This window comes from Vigna unguiculata, chromosome 2, assembly GCF_037176805.1.
Source record: "Vigna unguiculata cultivar grain cowpea cultivar isolate G323 ecotype 2 chromosome 2, ASM3717680v1, whole genome shotgun sequence".
Classification (NCBI taxonomy): Eukaryota; Viridiplantae; Streptophyta; class Magnoliopsida; order Fabales; family Fabaceae; genus Vigna; species Vigna unguiculata.
Genome location: NC_140793.1, coordinates 35,702,390 through 35,716,762, shown reverse-complemented (window position 1 = coordinate 35,716,762; position 14,373 = coordinate 35,702,390). Strand labels below are relative to the sequence as shown.

General features: G+C 36.5%; 2 protein-coding genes across 4 annotated transcripts; one reads left to right on the top strand and one right to left on the bottom strand.

Moving 5' to 3' along the window:
- Window positions 1-9,519, top strand: LOC114173363 (protein SPA1-RELATED 2). 2 transcript variants are annotated; one of them, XM_028057700.2, is made up of 8 exons: window positions 1-159; window positions 505-2,335; window positions 2,761-2,918; window positions 4,130-4,967; window positions 5,636-5,782; window positions 7,480-7,797; window positions 8,121-8,180; window positions 8,535-9,519. In XM_028057700.2, the coding sequence occupies exons 2-8, from the start codon at window positions 599-601 to the stop codon at window positions 8,724-8,726; spliced, it is 3,450 nt and encodes a 1,149-aa protein (XP_027913501.2). In that variant the 5' UTR covers window positions 1-159; window positions 505-598; the 3' UTR covers window positions 8,727-9,519. The 2 variants fall into 2 exon arrangements, with proteins under 2 accessions (XP_027913501.2, XP_027913500.2); XM_028057699.2 differs by having other exon boundaries at window positions 2-159; window positions 555-2,335.
- A 766-nt stretch (window positions 9,520-10,285) lies between these two features.
- On the bottom strand, window positions 10,286-13,881 carry LOC114173250 (Protein kinase family protein). 2 transcript variants are annotated; one of them, XM_028057520.2, is made up of 3 exons: window positions 13,636-13,881; window positions 11,361-13,323; window positions 10,286-11,238 (listed from the first exon to the last, which is right to left on the bottom strand). In XM_028057520.2, the coding sequence occupies exons 2-3, from the start codon at window positions 13,306-13,308 to the stop codon at window positions 10,598-10,600; spliced, it is 2,589 nt and encodes an 862-aa protein (XP_027913321.2). In that variant the 5' UTR covers window positions 13,309-13,323; window positions 13,636-13,881; the 3' UTR covers window positions 10,286-10,597. The 2 variants fall into 2 exon arrangements, with proteins under 2 accessions (XP_027913321.2, XP_027913320.2); XM_028057519.2 differs by having other exon boundaries at window positions 13,612-13,880.
- Between the last annotated feature and the right edge of the window lie 492 nt (window positions 13,882-14,373).

The following is a 14,373-nucleotide window of genomic DNA, read 5'->3' as shown; positions in this document are numbered from 1 at the left end:
CACTTGTTCATTCATTCTTCATGATTCTATTGCTATTAGCCAATACTACTGGGTCTTTATCGTCAGAAGAGAACTTCTACCTTTATTTCCTTCTTCTTCTTCTTTCCCTCTATAGTTTGGTACCACCGACTTTACCTCTAACCACAGAATCGCTTTTGTGTAAGTCCTCTTCTCTGCCACTCCCTTAGCTTCCACCTAACTTTTCCTTTCTCGCGCTTTTTTCTGCTCCTCAATTTAATTCCATTACTTACATGCTTATCTCTTTCACCTTCGCCGTTTTTGGTATGTTTTATTTATTTATTATGTTTTTTTTATTTGCTGTAATTGAAATGAGATTCACCTACGAGGTTATAATCATCTCATTGTTCTCTTTATTTTTTGGAATTTCACTTTCCGAATCTGCAAATTTCATAGCATGTATTTTGTTCTTATTCTATTTTAATTGTAACTCTTATTGGTAATTAATACATGTTTAATAACGCGTTTTTTAAATTTATTTGGCAGATTGGTCGATGTTGCTTATGAGCAGTTTTTGTTTATGTTTTGATTGATAGATTTGCTACTGTGGATATGTGATTGTTGAACTTAAAGCTACATCATGGATGAAGAATTGGTCGATGAGGCAACCCAATTGGAGGTTGCTGAGGATTCACAGCGCCAGAACAAAGATTCACCACACACGGAATGCCGGAAAATCTTACAATCTCAAGAAGCCCGTATTCCTGTTAAGCATGACTACTCGCAGTTACCACCTCGGGAATATGATGGCGTTCTTCATGGTAAAAGTGTAGTTGAAGGTATTGACCATGCAGATACATCACAGCATCCTGGTGTAAGCCTTTTTATGGATGATGGTGATGCTATGGTTGAAGAATTAACAGTAAAAAGTTACAATGGCTCAAGCTTGGATATTGGTACATCAAACAACCGAGGGCACATGTATACCTGGCAGAACCATAGGCAGAATTTTTATCAGGTAGCAAGTAATTCAGGAATTGGAAATTCACTAAGTGATATCGGAACCAGAAACAGTGTCCAGGCCACATCCAGTGCTCGGGAGGATATTGGATCCTCATCTTTCCCAGAGATACTGGCTAGAAAATCTCTCAGTGATGGCCAGAGCAATGTCATGGAGCACCTGGCAGCTGCTGAAAATAAAGAGGGTGCAGGTGATGTTCGTCAAGGAATACGGACAAAAATTATATCCCAATCAGGATTTGCGGAGTTTTTCATAAAAAATACACTGAAGGGTAAGGGTATTGTCTATAAAGGTCCGTCGTATGATGCCTTCTGTGCTCAGTCTAGAGAGCAAAACCGGATGAAGACTAACATTGGCACTGAACAGAATCAGATGAGGACCAGCATTGGCACAGAGCAGAATCAGATGAGAACCAGCATTGGCACTGAGCAGAATCAGATGAGGACCAGCATTGGCACAGAGAAGAATCAAATGAGGAGCAGCATTGACACTGATCAGAATCAAACTAGGACCAGCATTAGCACAGATCAGAATCAGATAAAGATTAGCGTTGGCACAGATCAGAACCAGACGAAGACTAGCATTGGCACAGATCAGAATCAGATGAGGAATAACACTGGTACTGACCAGAAACAGGTGAAGACTGGCATTGTAACTCACTTGAACTCTAATCAATCTGCGGGCTATGGTTCCAAAACCACAAAGTTTTCTTCTTATTGTGGTGCTATGCCTAGATCTGGCAAGTCTGAATGTAATGGTGTGACTTTGAGAGAATGGCTGAAACATGGGCACCAAAAAACTAGCAAAGTGGAAAGTTTGAATATATTTAGGAAGATTGTGGATTTGGTGGACAACTCTCACTCTCAGGGAGTTGCATTGCATAACCTATGTCCATCTTATATTAAATTGTCGCCATCAAACCAAGTCATGTACCTTGGTTTACCTGTTCAAAAACGAATGGTGGATGGTGTTGTAAATTCTGAAGTTGTCCATGTAGATAGTTCTGTTATTAGGAAAAGGCACTCAGAGCAAGTAGCATTTCCCTCTCATGAAATGGGGTCAAAGAAGCAAAGGCTCAATGAGAATTTGAGGGTTACTGGTGGTGACTTGGCTCTTGAAACTGCAAGTGATAGGAAACTTCATAGTGGATCACAAGATATTTACAATGAATACGAGGAAGATATCCAATTTTCTAAATATAACATTGGAAGAATGTCTACCATTCCTCATGTATCTAATGCAGGTCAAATTCCGTTGACTTCTTGTGAAAAATTTGAAAATAAATGGTACACAAGTCCCGAGGGAGGTTACACAACATCATCAAATATATACTGTCTTGGTGTCCTCCTTTTTGAGGTGTGTCAAGTTCATGATGCTTCCATACATGATGCAATTTTCATTCATTCTTTTATAATGTTTATTCCTCAAATTTAAACATGTTTCTATGTATGAACTTGTGAAGTGCACACTGAAATAAGCTTTTGTCTGTATACATTAGCTGAACTGGTTTCTAGCATCAGTATTGATTTGGAAACTTATTGGTTTTTCTCTCTCTCCCTTTTTTTTCTCACTTAATTGATATATTCTTAGCAAGGCCCAAACCCAGATATTAAAGTACATTACTTAGCAAAGTGGCTGCCTCATTTCAGGCTGAATAAAAACTAGTGCGGGAGTTTTTGTGAAATTCTTTCCGGTCACTAAAATTAAATTATTGGTATAATTGGAAGCAATTTGATGCGTAGCAAGTTCAGCAGCTGATTTTACTTGGGTCAATTTTTCAGTTACTTGGTCATTTTGAGTCTGAAAGAACACATATTGCAGCAATGTCTGATCTTCGACATAGGATTCTTCCTCCAATTTTCCTATCAGAAAACCCTAAGGAAGCTGGCTTTTGTCTTTGGCTGCTGCATCCAGAACCGTCATCACGTCCTACAACAAGGTAGTATTGAAATATTGTCTATTATTGTTAATATCAAATTTAATTAAAGCATTATATGAAAAAAGGATTTCACAAACATCTGATATATGTATCTCACTTTTTTTTCCATTGCTTTTTTGGATGAATGCTGTAGATATGGAAGAATGTATATTGTGTAATGAACCATGGCATGCCGTTTATGTTGTTGTTCCAAGAGGTATAAGCATATGCATCACATTTGCCATTATTAGGCTCATGAATCTTCATATCTCATGTGATTATTTGTGTTATCACTCATCATAAGACCTTTGTTCAAATCTCCTACCACCTACCGGCAGACTAATTTGGATGTTGTATTATGTTTTCCAACATCATGTTGGTGCCATAGGCCTCATTAACTAAGTGTTTGTGCTAACTAACTAGATGAAAGCCGCAAAGGAACTTACTTTATAAGTCAATAGTAAAAATAGAATTCCCATATAACTAGATAATGGCAGCCACTTTTTTTTTCATATTTATAAAAAGTGTCTCTGAGTCTATTATAGACAGACTTGAAATATTTGTTCTCTGAGATTTCATCTCTGTCCCTTCAATTACAAACTTAATAAACATGTTTGTTTCTAAATTGCATCTGTGTTGAAAATATGAAACATAGGAGGTTGCATTGAATGTACCAAGGTCAAGCGGAATAAATGGTCCAATCTTTTGATCATTTTAGTCACACAGAATGCATTTGGAAAATTTACCGCAGGAGGAAGAGGAACATGTTTTTTTAAAAGGTATATGGCTGGTAGTTATGCGTGAGATGAAAGAGGGTAATAGGAACTTCTGATTTATTTCGTAGGGAACTTGGGTAAGGGAATCAAAATATGGAAGGAATTTTTGGCATTTGGTTTGTGTCCTAAGCTCTGTGAGCTATGGGATACTTTCTTTCTTTTAGAGTCATTTTCTTTTTCTGGGTTTTAGATACATTTCAGTATTCCAGTATTAATTTGTATCCTCTGCAATGTTCAGTGAATGCTGCATTTATGACTGACTAGTTTTGTATTCATCAAAATTATTCAGAGAATTTTTAAATTTGATATTCTTCTCTTTCTGTCCGTGAGTATATATTTATTAGTGTTTTAGTTAACTATGCTGTTAGTTCTTAAATTATGAACTTCAAACCCGAGTTATACTCTATTGATATGATTCTCTAAAGTTATAACTTATTAACTTCTGTTGCATAACAGGGAAATCCTTCAGTCTGAATTGATTAATGGATTGCAAGAGTTCTTTAGTGAGGAACTGTCATCAAGTATTGACCAAGAAGATGCAGAATCGGAATTGTTATTACATTTCCTTGTTTTGCTAAAAGAGCAGAAGCAGAACAATGCTTTCAAACTGGCAGAGGAAATCAAGTGCTTGGAATCAGATATAGGAGAGGTGGAGAGGAGGCACGACTCAAGAAATTCCTTGGTTTCCTCTGGCTTGCAGAATGATTACTCTTGTCAGAAAGAGATTACGCCTCCTAAGAAGGAATCTTTAAGTTTAGAAATGCTGCCCTCAATATCCCCAAACTCTAATTCAAATGAAGTGAGATTGATGAGAAATATATGCCATCTTGAAAGTGCTTATTTTTCCATGAGATCCAAACTTCAGCTTTCTGAAACAGATACCTCAACTCACCCTGATAAAGATGTACTTAGAAATCGTGAGAACTGGAGCGTGACCCAAAAGGGTGAGGAACAACCTAAAAGGAAAGATACTTTAGGGGCATTCTTTGACGGTTTGTGCAAGTATGCACGGTATTGCAAGTTTGAAGTGCGTGGTGTACTAAGAAATGCTGATTTTAACAATCCGGCAAATGTCATTTGCTCTCTAAGCTTTGATCGGGATGCAGATTACTTTGCTTCGGCTGGGATATCTAAGAAAATAAAAATTTTTGAGTTTAGTGCACTTTGCAATGACTCTGTTGATATCCATTATCCTGTGGTTGAGATGTCAAACAGATCAAAACTCAGCTGTGTTTGCTGGAATAACTATATTAAAAACTATCTTGCGTCTACAGATTATGACGGCATAGTGAAGGTATGTTTTGCAATAAGACTCTGTTTGAACCATTATTTGATCATTGGAAGATGTTCTTTGCTGTATTCATCCATTACTCCTATGTAATTGATGCTTTTCTGGTTCAAACTGAAATGCTTTGCCTTAGAAGGTTTACTCACTTTTTTCCTAGAATATTCAGGTTAAAACTCTTCCCCTAAATAGATAGTTATTTTCTCAAGATTGGTGGTCGTGTTTGGGTTCTAACGTCTAGGTTTTTAGTTTTTTTTTGTCATGACATGACTCAAATCTAAAGTTTGCACTAGTAACAGAACACCAATGAATGATTTTATATAACATTTATATCTCTGACGATGACGAACCCACTTATCCAGAGTCCTTTGGGCTTAAATCATAGATAATGTACAAGCTCACCTACCTTCACATTTTATTAAAAAAAACGGGGAGACAAGGATCAAACTCTAGACCTATAGACTCTAATGCCATGTCATTAACTAATTGTCTTTAGAGTATAAGCTGTTAGGTAAAGACTTATGAACCATTTCTTATTATATCTCTAGCTAATTTTAAGGTAAAAGCATGTGTGGTTATGGACATACTGAGAGAGTGTTACAATTTTTTTTTTAACTGCTGTCATAGTTTGACTTCCTGCATTAGTCATGGCATTTTGTTATTTGATGCATTTTCAGTTATGGGATGCAAGTACAGGTCAAGAATTTTCTCAATTCACTGAACATGAGAAAAGGGCGTGGTCTGTTGACTTCTCTGTAGTATGCCCCACGAAATTTGCCAGTGGAAGTGATGATTGCACTGTCAAGCTATGGAGCATCAGTGAGGTAAATTCCCTTTTTAATTTGCAAACACACACATGTACAGTACATATTCATGTAAGCATGTGGATGTGCAGATTTTGCTTGAGTTCAAATGGTAAGGAAGAAACAAACTAGAACGTTTCTTTTTGAGCTTTTCTTGTATTTATGACCTAAAACATAACATGAATATTGCAACTTTTGATATTCACTATTCATTTGGGTTGATCATGGACTGGTTGACCCGTGTTAAAAATTTCAGCTAGGGTTGGGTTCATTAGTTGATTAGCAATTGGTTGGGTAATAATAGGTTTGGAAAGTTTGAATCTGACGTGAGCCGAACCTTTTCAAAATGTTAAAATCAATGTTATTAGAGTTGTATGATTCTGTGCAATTCGGCTAGCTGTCTATTCATATCATAAGATAAATCTCGAATGACTTTTGAATCCTATGTTCTATGAATGAGTTGGTGCAATTTCGATTCATCAATATTTAGTAAGAATTATACAATTTAGCAATTCATTATTTCTTCTTTTATACTTTTCATTTACCAATTCTCTTGAAAAAAGTTGTAAAGTCATACAAACTTAAATGGTTAAATGAAAAGGAATCGAACGAGTACTTACGAAGTTATCCTATTTCACCATTCCTCTATGATATTTATGACTAATTCATTCAATGCACGCACTCTGTTTGCTGTTTCATTTCTTTGTTTTCCTTCTTTCAAAATAGAGACTTCATGAGCTTAGATATGACTATTTTTTTTTTTTATGGTTTATTTAATTTTAAATTGTTACACTGAACTCCATACATTGGCTATATGATATATTTGAAATTATTTCCAATTGTCTTCAAGCCTACTATTTGATTATTATAAATTGTGATTCGTGATTCAAAACTTAGTTTTACTATTTTTTTTTTCTGAATGTTGATTTGATACCCTTGGTTTGTGTCCAAAATTTCCTCAAACCTGACATAAAATCCTTGATCACCAAATGAGCCTTCTGTATTCGTATCAAGAAGATGAATCTAAGAATATTTTTTTGGCCTAACCAATTATATGGAGAAAGGTTTCTGTTAAATTGTTTTATCTTGTGTTAAATATAATTTTAATTTTAGTCCCTACAAATAAGGCCATGTTAGATTTTAGACACTAGATATGATAATTTCTTTTTGGTTCCCGGTAATCTATGATGCACAAATTTGATAGGCTGTATGCGATATGATATGCTTGTTTTAGTAATGGATGATGTTTGTCTTGACATATGCGTGGTTAAAAATGTATAAAAATTATTAAAACATGATAATATATAATTGCAATTGTGCAGACATAAATTAAAATTACATTTCTTGGACATTGTCAAAAAACAAATTATAAATCATTATCACCATAAAAATATTTGTTCTTCATGGGGTTGGATACTTCATAGATACATATTGGTGAAGTATCTTATACGGATATATCAAGTTGAAGTATCAATATATCATATATACTAATATGTTGCACTTATTAGGAAATGGTATTTTTTGGGGACTAAAATAATATTGAACACTTCTATCTTTATTTTTCAAAATAAATAGTGTGGTTGTGGAGACCTGTAGCCCGTAATGGATAGATTTTGCTTCACATTGGCTTTTCGAAAGTACAGGATGCTGTAAAAGAGAGAATGATAGTTTCTTCCCAATAATTAATCAAGAGCTAATCCAATATAACTTTTTTCCAGAGGAACTGTTTAGGCACAATCAGAAATGTTGCTAATGTCTGCTGTGTTCAATTCTCTGCTCATTCCTCCCATTTGCTGGCCTTTGGATCTGCGGATTACTCAACATATTGCTATGATCTTCGCAATCTTAGAAGTCCATGGTGTGTATTGGCTGGCCATCGTAAGGCCGTGAGCTATGTCAAATTCTTGGACTCTGAAACACTTGTTTCTGCTTCTACTGATAATACATTGAAGATCTGGGATCTCAATAAAACCTCTCCTGTGGGTGCATCCATTAATGCTTGCAGCCTAACCCTGTCAGGACACACCAACGAAAAGGTTTGGTTTCAAATCTAATAGCACTGGGTGGAATTTAAGTTTATGAAGTGTCTGTAAAGCTTGTTTGTTATTCTTTCAAATTCCTTTGAAAATTGGGGGGGGGGGGGGTAAATGGAGCCTTAGATTATGGTTGATGATCTGAATATCAAAATCAATTATATGAGATCCAGATTGGTTTTTACCAAAATGATTTGTTCACTGCTGGTGATTATCCAACTACTAGACCTGCATGTCAGGAATTAGATCTGTTTTTGTCATTAAACTGGCCCAGGTTTATGTTTACCTGATTGGTTAGCTGAAATCTTCTGCCCTCTTCTTGACAGAATTTTGTGGGTCTGTCAGTGGCTGATGGATACATAGCATGTGGTTCAGAAACAAATGAGGTATATATCTCCTTCACTATCCTTGAGATTTCATCAAACTTCTCATGATACCCTCCCCCTTTTTTTTACCCCCACACTAATCTTCCTTAATTGTTGGAAAACACTATATATTACACAAACTCTTTTAAATGTTTGAAAGATATTATACGATATTTTCTTATAAGAGATGTTTCTATAATGGCAAAACAAAAAGTAAAGAATTGTGTCCTCAAGAAATTTTACAATGTCAGTGTAGTTTATTGTATTCAAGATAAAATTTAAGGGCCCTATAGAAAAGCGAATGGGCCAGAATTTTTAATATCGAGCAGAAAGTTGTGTGTGTGCAGGCATCATTACAATTATGTTTTCTTTCAGGTTTATTCCTACTATAGATCGCTTCCCATGCCAATCACTTCCCACAAATTTGGGTCCATTGATCCCATTTCTGGTAAAGACACAGAGGATGACAATGGACAGTTTGTTTCAAGTGTGTGCTGGAGAGGGAAATCTGACATGCTTATCGCAGCCAATTCAAGTGGATGTGTAAAAGTGTTACAGATGATTTAAAGGAAAGGCTCCCCATGACTGACTTTTTTACAGTTTTGCGAGTTCCTGGAGTTTGTCATTGTCACTCAGGCACTCGGCCCTCTCCCATGAACATGTGGGGAGCGTATAAAAATTCTTTTGACATCTTGAGCTATGGCTTTATAATTCGAAGTAGAAGGGCTTCAATGTCGGCCATAATTGAATGGAGAAATAGTTCTGCAATCTAAATCCTCATCTTTTGTGGTAGTTGGATTCATCATCACCTGCAACTCGGACTCCAAACCAGAATTTCACATTGTCATATGTAGAAAAGGCTTGTTATACTCAAATATCGCTGGGGCCAATCCGAGAGAGCAGATTCAATACGATACTAATTAATGTCCACTTTAGAGAAACTTCTCAACAAACATTAATTGGAGAAGAAAACAAATCAAATTTCTCGTATGAGTTAAAATCAATTTATGTACATCGGTTCTTTTTCAAAGTTTCCTCATTTAATATTTTCAAAACTGATGTGCGTAATTTAATTTTAACTTGTAGAAATTTGATTCAAATCTCTACTTCTTATTGATTGAATGATCTAAATTGGGCTAAGATTTTAGAGTTGAAAGCTTTGGTTCTTAGCTCAAGAATGTACCCTGTATCTATGCAAAGGTTATATGTGCCAATGTAAATTCTATTGCTGTCCTTTTCAAATGATTTTTTATTTATGAAGGACTAACAACTGTACGGTTTATAGGAAAAGTGATTGTTTATCATGAGATGAATCAATCCCTTAACACCAATGGAAAGCATATAACTTCAGGTTTATACAGCTCCTTTTCTTTTTCTTTTTCTCGTTCTATCTTTCTTTATTTCTTTCTCTCTCTTTCTTTATCTATCTGTTTCTCTCTCTCTAGGCCACGCTTCATCCAAGTATATTTCCTTTATCATTGTTCAGTGTGCTATACACTTGCAATAAAAGCTTTCTATTGTCAATGGGCAGAGAACGGTGGAAAATATATCTATATTAATATTTTTACGTTTATTCATTAAGTTTTAAGTTAAACAAAATGTGTACGTTTATATACAATTTCGTAATTGAGGTTATTTATCATTAGAGAGAACATTTATTTGTTAATCATTTATAGGTTATTTTTGGTCAAGTCCATATCAGATCATAACCAGATTAAGCTTAAACTTTCAAAAATATGATATTATAAAAAATTATCACAAAATAAAAAATAACTAAACCCAATAATTTTTAGTTCAACATCCCTGTATACAGTTGCATTAAACATATAATTCAGTTCATGCAAAATTTCCCTTCATGTAGATTAAAGATGGTGTAAAAAAGTATTAATACATAAACATATGTTTGTCTAAATTTGTAAATAAAACTGAATTCAGACAGTTGAAAAATGATTCAATACAATAACGTCATAAGTATTTGTTTGCTTAAGTATAGGTGTTGTTGTAATTTTATAAATAAAATTGTTTAAATAATTTAGATTGATTTGAGTATCATTAGCCTTACGATCATTTCAAGGAGATGATTTGAAATCCTAATTGATTTTGAGAAGATGAAACAGAAAGGATGGCGATTTGGAGAGGCAACCTCCAATAATTCTTATACATATATCTCTCCTCCGAAATAAAGCTCTCCAAAAGATTGCCAATAATACAACTATGCATGAAACTATGCTTCTAACCTTCCCTTAAAAAGCTACATTTTGAGTTTCCATGTTTGCATGTGTTAAGGAGGAGCATATAAACGTGGGGAAGATTTGCATGACGCAAAAAACAGTGAAAGTACTAGAACTGTGCTAGCTAAGAAAGGTAAGGTGATGACTACTCAAATAATCTCAAAACATGAGAATCTTCCACCAAAAGTCGTGAAAGTTAAAAGGGCCTTAATCCGAGGCATGGCCACTAGTTTTTAACAGTGACATGCTTCCTCTTTTTTTCACAAAACTGCTTTCGGAGTCAGAGAGATGACCGGTTGCTTTATTTGTTCTCAGATGGGGGCTTTGGGGGGGGCTCAGTGCCAATGGCGAAAACCTACCCGTTGACATGCTTGAACCGTTCTCCAAAACTGAGACATTACCACCTTTTCCGCTCTTTGTGGATGTTTTTGAAGTGCTCAGGAGATGGGTTCGCGCGAGCACCTTCAAATTGGTGTCAGTGTTGGCACGTCTTAGTCTTCCCGCGCTCAAAGATTGGTTCAATGTCATTTGCGATTTCTTCATCCTTGAACTATCTGTCATGCTGCCATATCTAGGTAATGCTGACTGATCCATTTTTTTGAACCTTACGCTGGCCTTAGTATCCGACAAACTGCCATCGTGTTTTTTCCTTAAAGGATTGGGAAGTGATGGTGACGCTGATCGATTCCCTTTGAAGTTGCCATCCGATTCAGATCTCAGGGAAGGTCGTCTTTTAACGGGGCTCAATCTGGTTGGTGTCAATGTCGGTGTATTCACCTTTCTGCTCCTTGAAACTCGATTTGATAAAGACGGTGGAAATGATTTTGTCGCCAGCAATTTTGGTTTTTCTGTTTAAACCAACCAGTTTAATATGCATTTAGTTTCTTGCAATCCAAAAGAGCAAAATATATAGCTTGACATTATTCTACAATTATTTTTCGATATATAGAGTGAAAATCAGTGAACTGACCTCGGATATTCTTTGCCTTTACATGTGTTTGGTTCTTTATTCTAACAGCTTTCTTGTCGGGCACTTCACTGCAAACTGATGTGGGATGGGTTGTTTGAGGGAGCGGATCTTTCACTGTGAAGGTTTTATCTTCATCACACTCTGTACTTGGGTCATCACTTTCACTCCTACACCAATCCTTTCGGTGGTGCTCGCAACACTCATCTTTGGTAGTACTGTTGTTAGGATTCATTTTCCCTTTCTCCAGAACCTTATAAGCAAACATTTCATAGGGTATCTGGAACACAGAGGACACACAAGATGACCTCTCGGTTGAAGAGCTCTTTAGGAACGTTGTCTCTATCTCGAAGCAATCCACAGGCGGAACCTCAAGAACGTTGAACTCAGGGTTGATGAGATGGGACTCTGAGTTCATGGCAAGGAACTTTTTGGTGTACCGCAGAATCCTACAGATGGAGGAGAAGCTGGGACGCTGAGCAGGGTCAGTTTGCCAGCACTTCTTGATCAAATTCACAAGGTATTTCGGGGAATGGTAAGGAAACAAAGGCCTTTCACCGACCGTGATGTTTTGTTTCATTTTGTCTCCTTGAAGGTGGTTATCTTCAAAAGGCACTTTCCCTGTCAGCAACTGGAAGCATATCATCCCAAAGCTGTAAACATCGACTTTCTTCGAAGAAGAAGAAGCAGGACCATTATGCGTTTGTTCCATCCGGGACAGAACTTCAGGAGCATACCAGGTTAAAGGGTTAAAGTCCTGAATCGCAGTATCGTCAACATTATCATTGTTGACAGAAGACAAGGCAAATCCTGCAACCTTTGCCTGAAAATAATCCTCTTGGGAGTTCCTTTTCTTGAGGTGAATATTACGAGGGTTAAGGTTTCCATGGCAAATGTTTTGGGAATGCAGGTACTCCATGCCTCTGGCCATCTGAAGCATGAGATCCACCACAACAGGGACAGAGAACAGAATCTGTCTCCTGGGACCGCAATTCTCTTTCATGTGAGTCCACAAATCCTTGTTCATCAACTCCATCACAAAAGAGAACTCTTTCTTCTCCTCGTCGTAAAACCCGCAAAGGTGTTGCAATATGTTTGGGTGTGAAAGCGAGAGCAGAGAGAAAACCTCAGCCTGGTACGTTTCTCTCTCCCCTTGAAAGTTCCTCATCGCGAAACTCTGTCCCAACCATTGGATTTCCTTGAAGTCCCTCCGACGGCCCAACCTCCGTCGCACCAGGAAATCTTGAGACCCGACAAGCACCGCAATTGGGCCGATTTCCGACCCATTGAGAAGCTTTTTGAGGAGCATATCAGCGAGGCCATGATCGCTCTTACTGAACGCAGTTGAATCACCCTCTTTCGCAATCTTGTCCTTGATGGCCTCGATGAGCCTCCACCTGTCCTCTCTCCACGCGTTTTCCAACTTCTTGCAAATCCCGCGCGGGACCAGATACTGCTTCCCGAACTTCCATTGGAACAGCTCCGGGTCCTTCCATTCCACGTCATACTTTCGACCCAGTATCACCTTCTTCTTTGCCTTCTCCTCCGAATCCAAACCAGTAATCTCTCCCGCAATCTCGATCGCCTCGATCACCGCCGGGAAATAACAGAGAAGGTTGTGGATGTGGAACTCCACGCAGTCGCGGTGGTGAGAGAGGGTGATGGCTTTTGCCAACCAATCTTTGGAATCCAAACATTGCTTTATGTAATGCTCTCCCTCTTTGAAAACCCTGCACAACTCTGTCAGAGGAGATTCCAGAGCCTTCCATTTGCTATTCCTCTCTTCCAGCTTCAGATTCTGCCTCATCTCCTCCGCGATCGTGTCCATCGCCAAACTGAATATGTCCAGAATCAAACCGCATTGTCGTTGGTTGATTTGGATTTCATCGCGCAGAACCATAAGCGCTTTCAGACTCCCAACCACCTCTCCGATATGCCGGAATTGTTCCATTCCGGCAATGAAAATCTACAAAACAACGTAATCCAACGATTGATTTTGGAAAGAACGTAAATAAACATGCAAAGAATGAATGAATCCATGCAGTGTGCAGCGTGTAGCCTAATTCAAAATTACAACAACATCATACAGGGAACCAATATAACAATAGATTTTTTCAAAAAATGGTTTGTTTGATGACGGTTTCAGTCAAAGCCTAATTACAATATAAAGAATCTGATAAAAAGTGTAATTTATATGTGAACAAAATAAAGGAGAGAAAGAAAAAGAAAGAGATAAAGAAATAACATAATATACCAGAAAAGGATGACAAAACCTTACTCTTGGCAAGGTGCAAAAGCAAGAAGAAGGACAAAAGCAAGAAGAAGGACATAGAGGGTTTTGTATTTGGAGGCAAGCGGTTAGGAATTTGTTTGCAGGGTGGCATGAGGATGATGGTGGTTTTGATTTGTTAAGTAATTTTGTAAGAGGAAACAGAAAAAATAAATAAAATAAAATAACTAACGGAAAGTGTAAGACAGGTTGGAAACAGGGTATGTTACTATAATGAATGCTGGTGCGCTGAGAGATTACAGTAAGAGTGTTTTTAAGGTAACATAAGAATGTTGGCGGGAGACATCCATAATCATTAACTAATTTTTTAAATTATATCTAAATTATTTTTTTAAAATTAATATTAAAAATTAAAAATTAATTTATACATAGTTATGACTTTCAAAATTTTATATATATATATATATATAAATATTTTTTAATTTACATGGGTTAACACACTGTTATAAAATTTCATCTAAACAATAATGTTTAAACAAAAATAGATCGATCAAATAATTTCATAATAATATTCTCAAAACCCATCATCTCTACATAAACTAAACTATAATATTCATCTTAAACAAATGTATTCTTAAGCATGGTTACGTAAAATAAATATGTTTAGGATTTGTTTTCGTAAATGGTGTTATATAATCTAATTTTATATAGACTATATAATTAAATTACTGATAAATTTAAAAGTTTTTAATTGAGTCTTGGCTAATCTTGTGGTTCATTAACTTT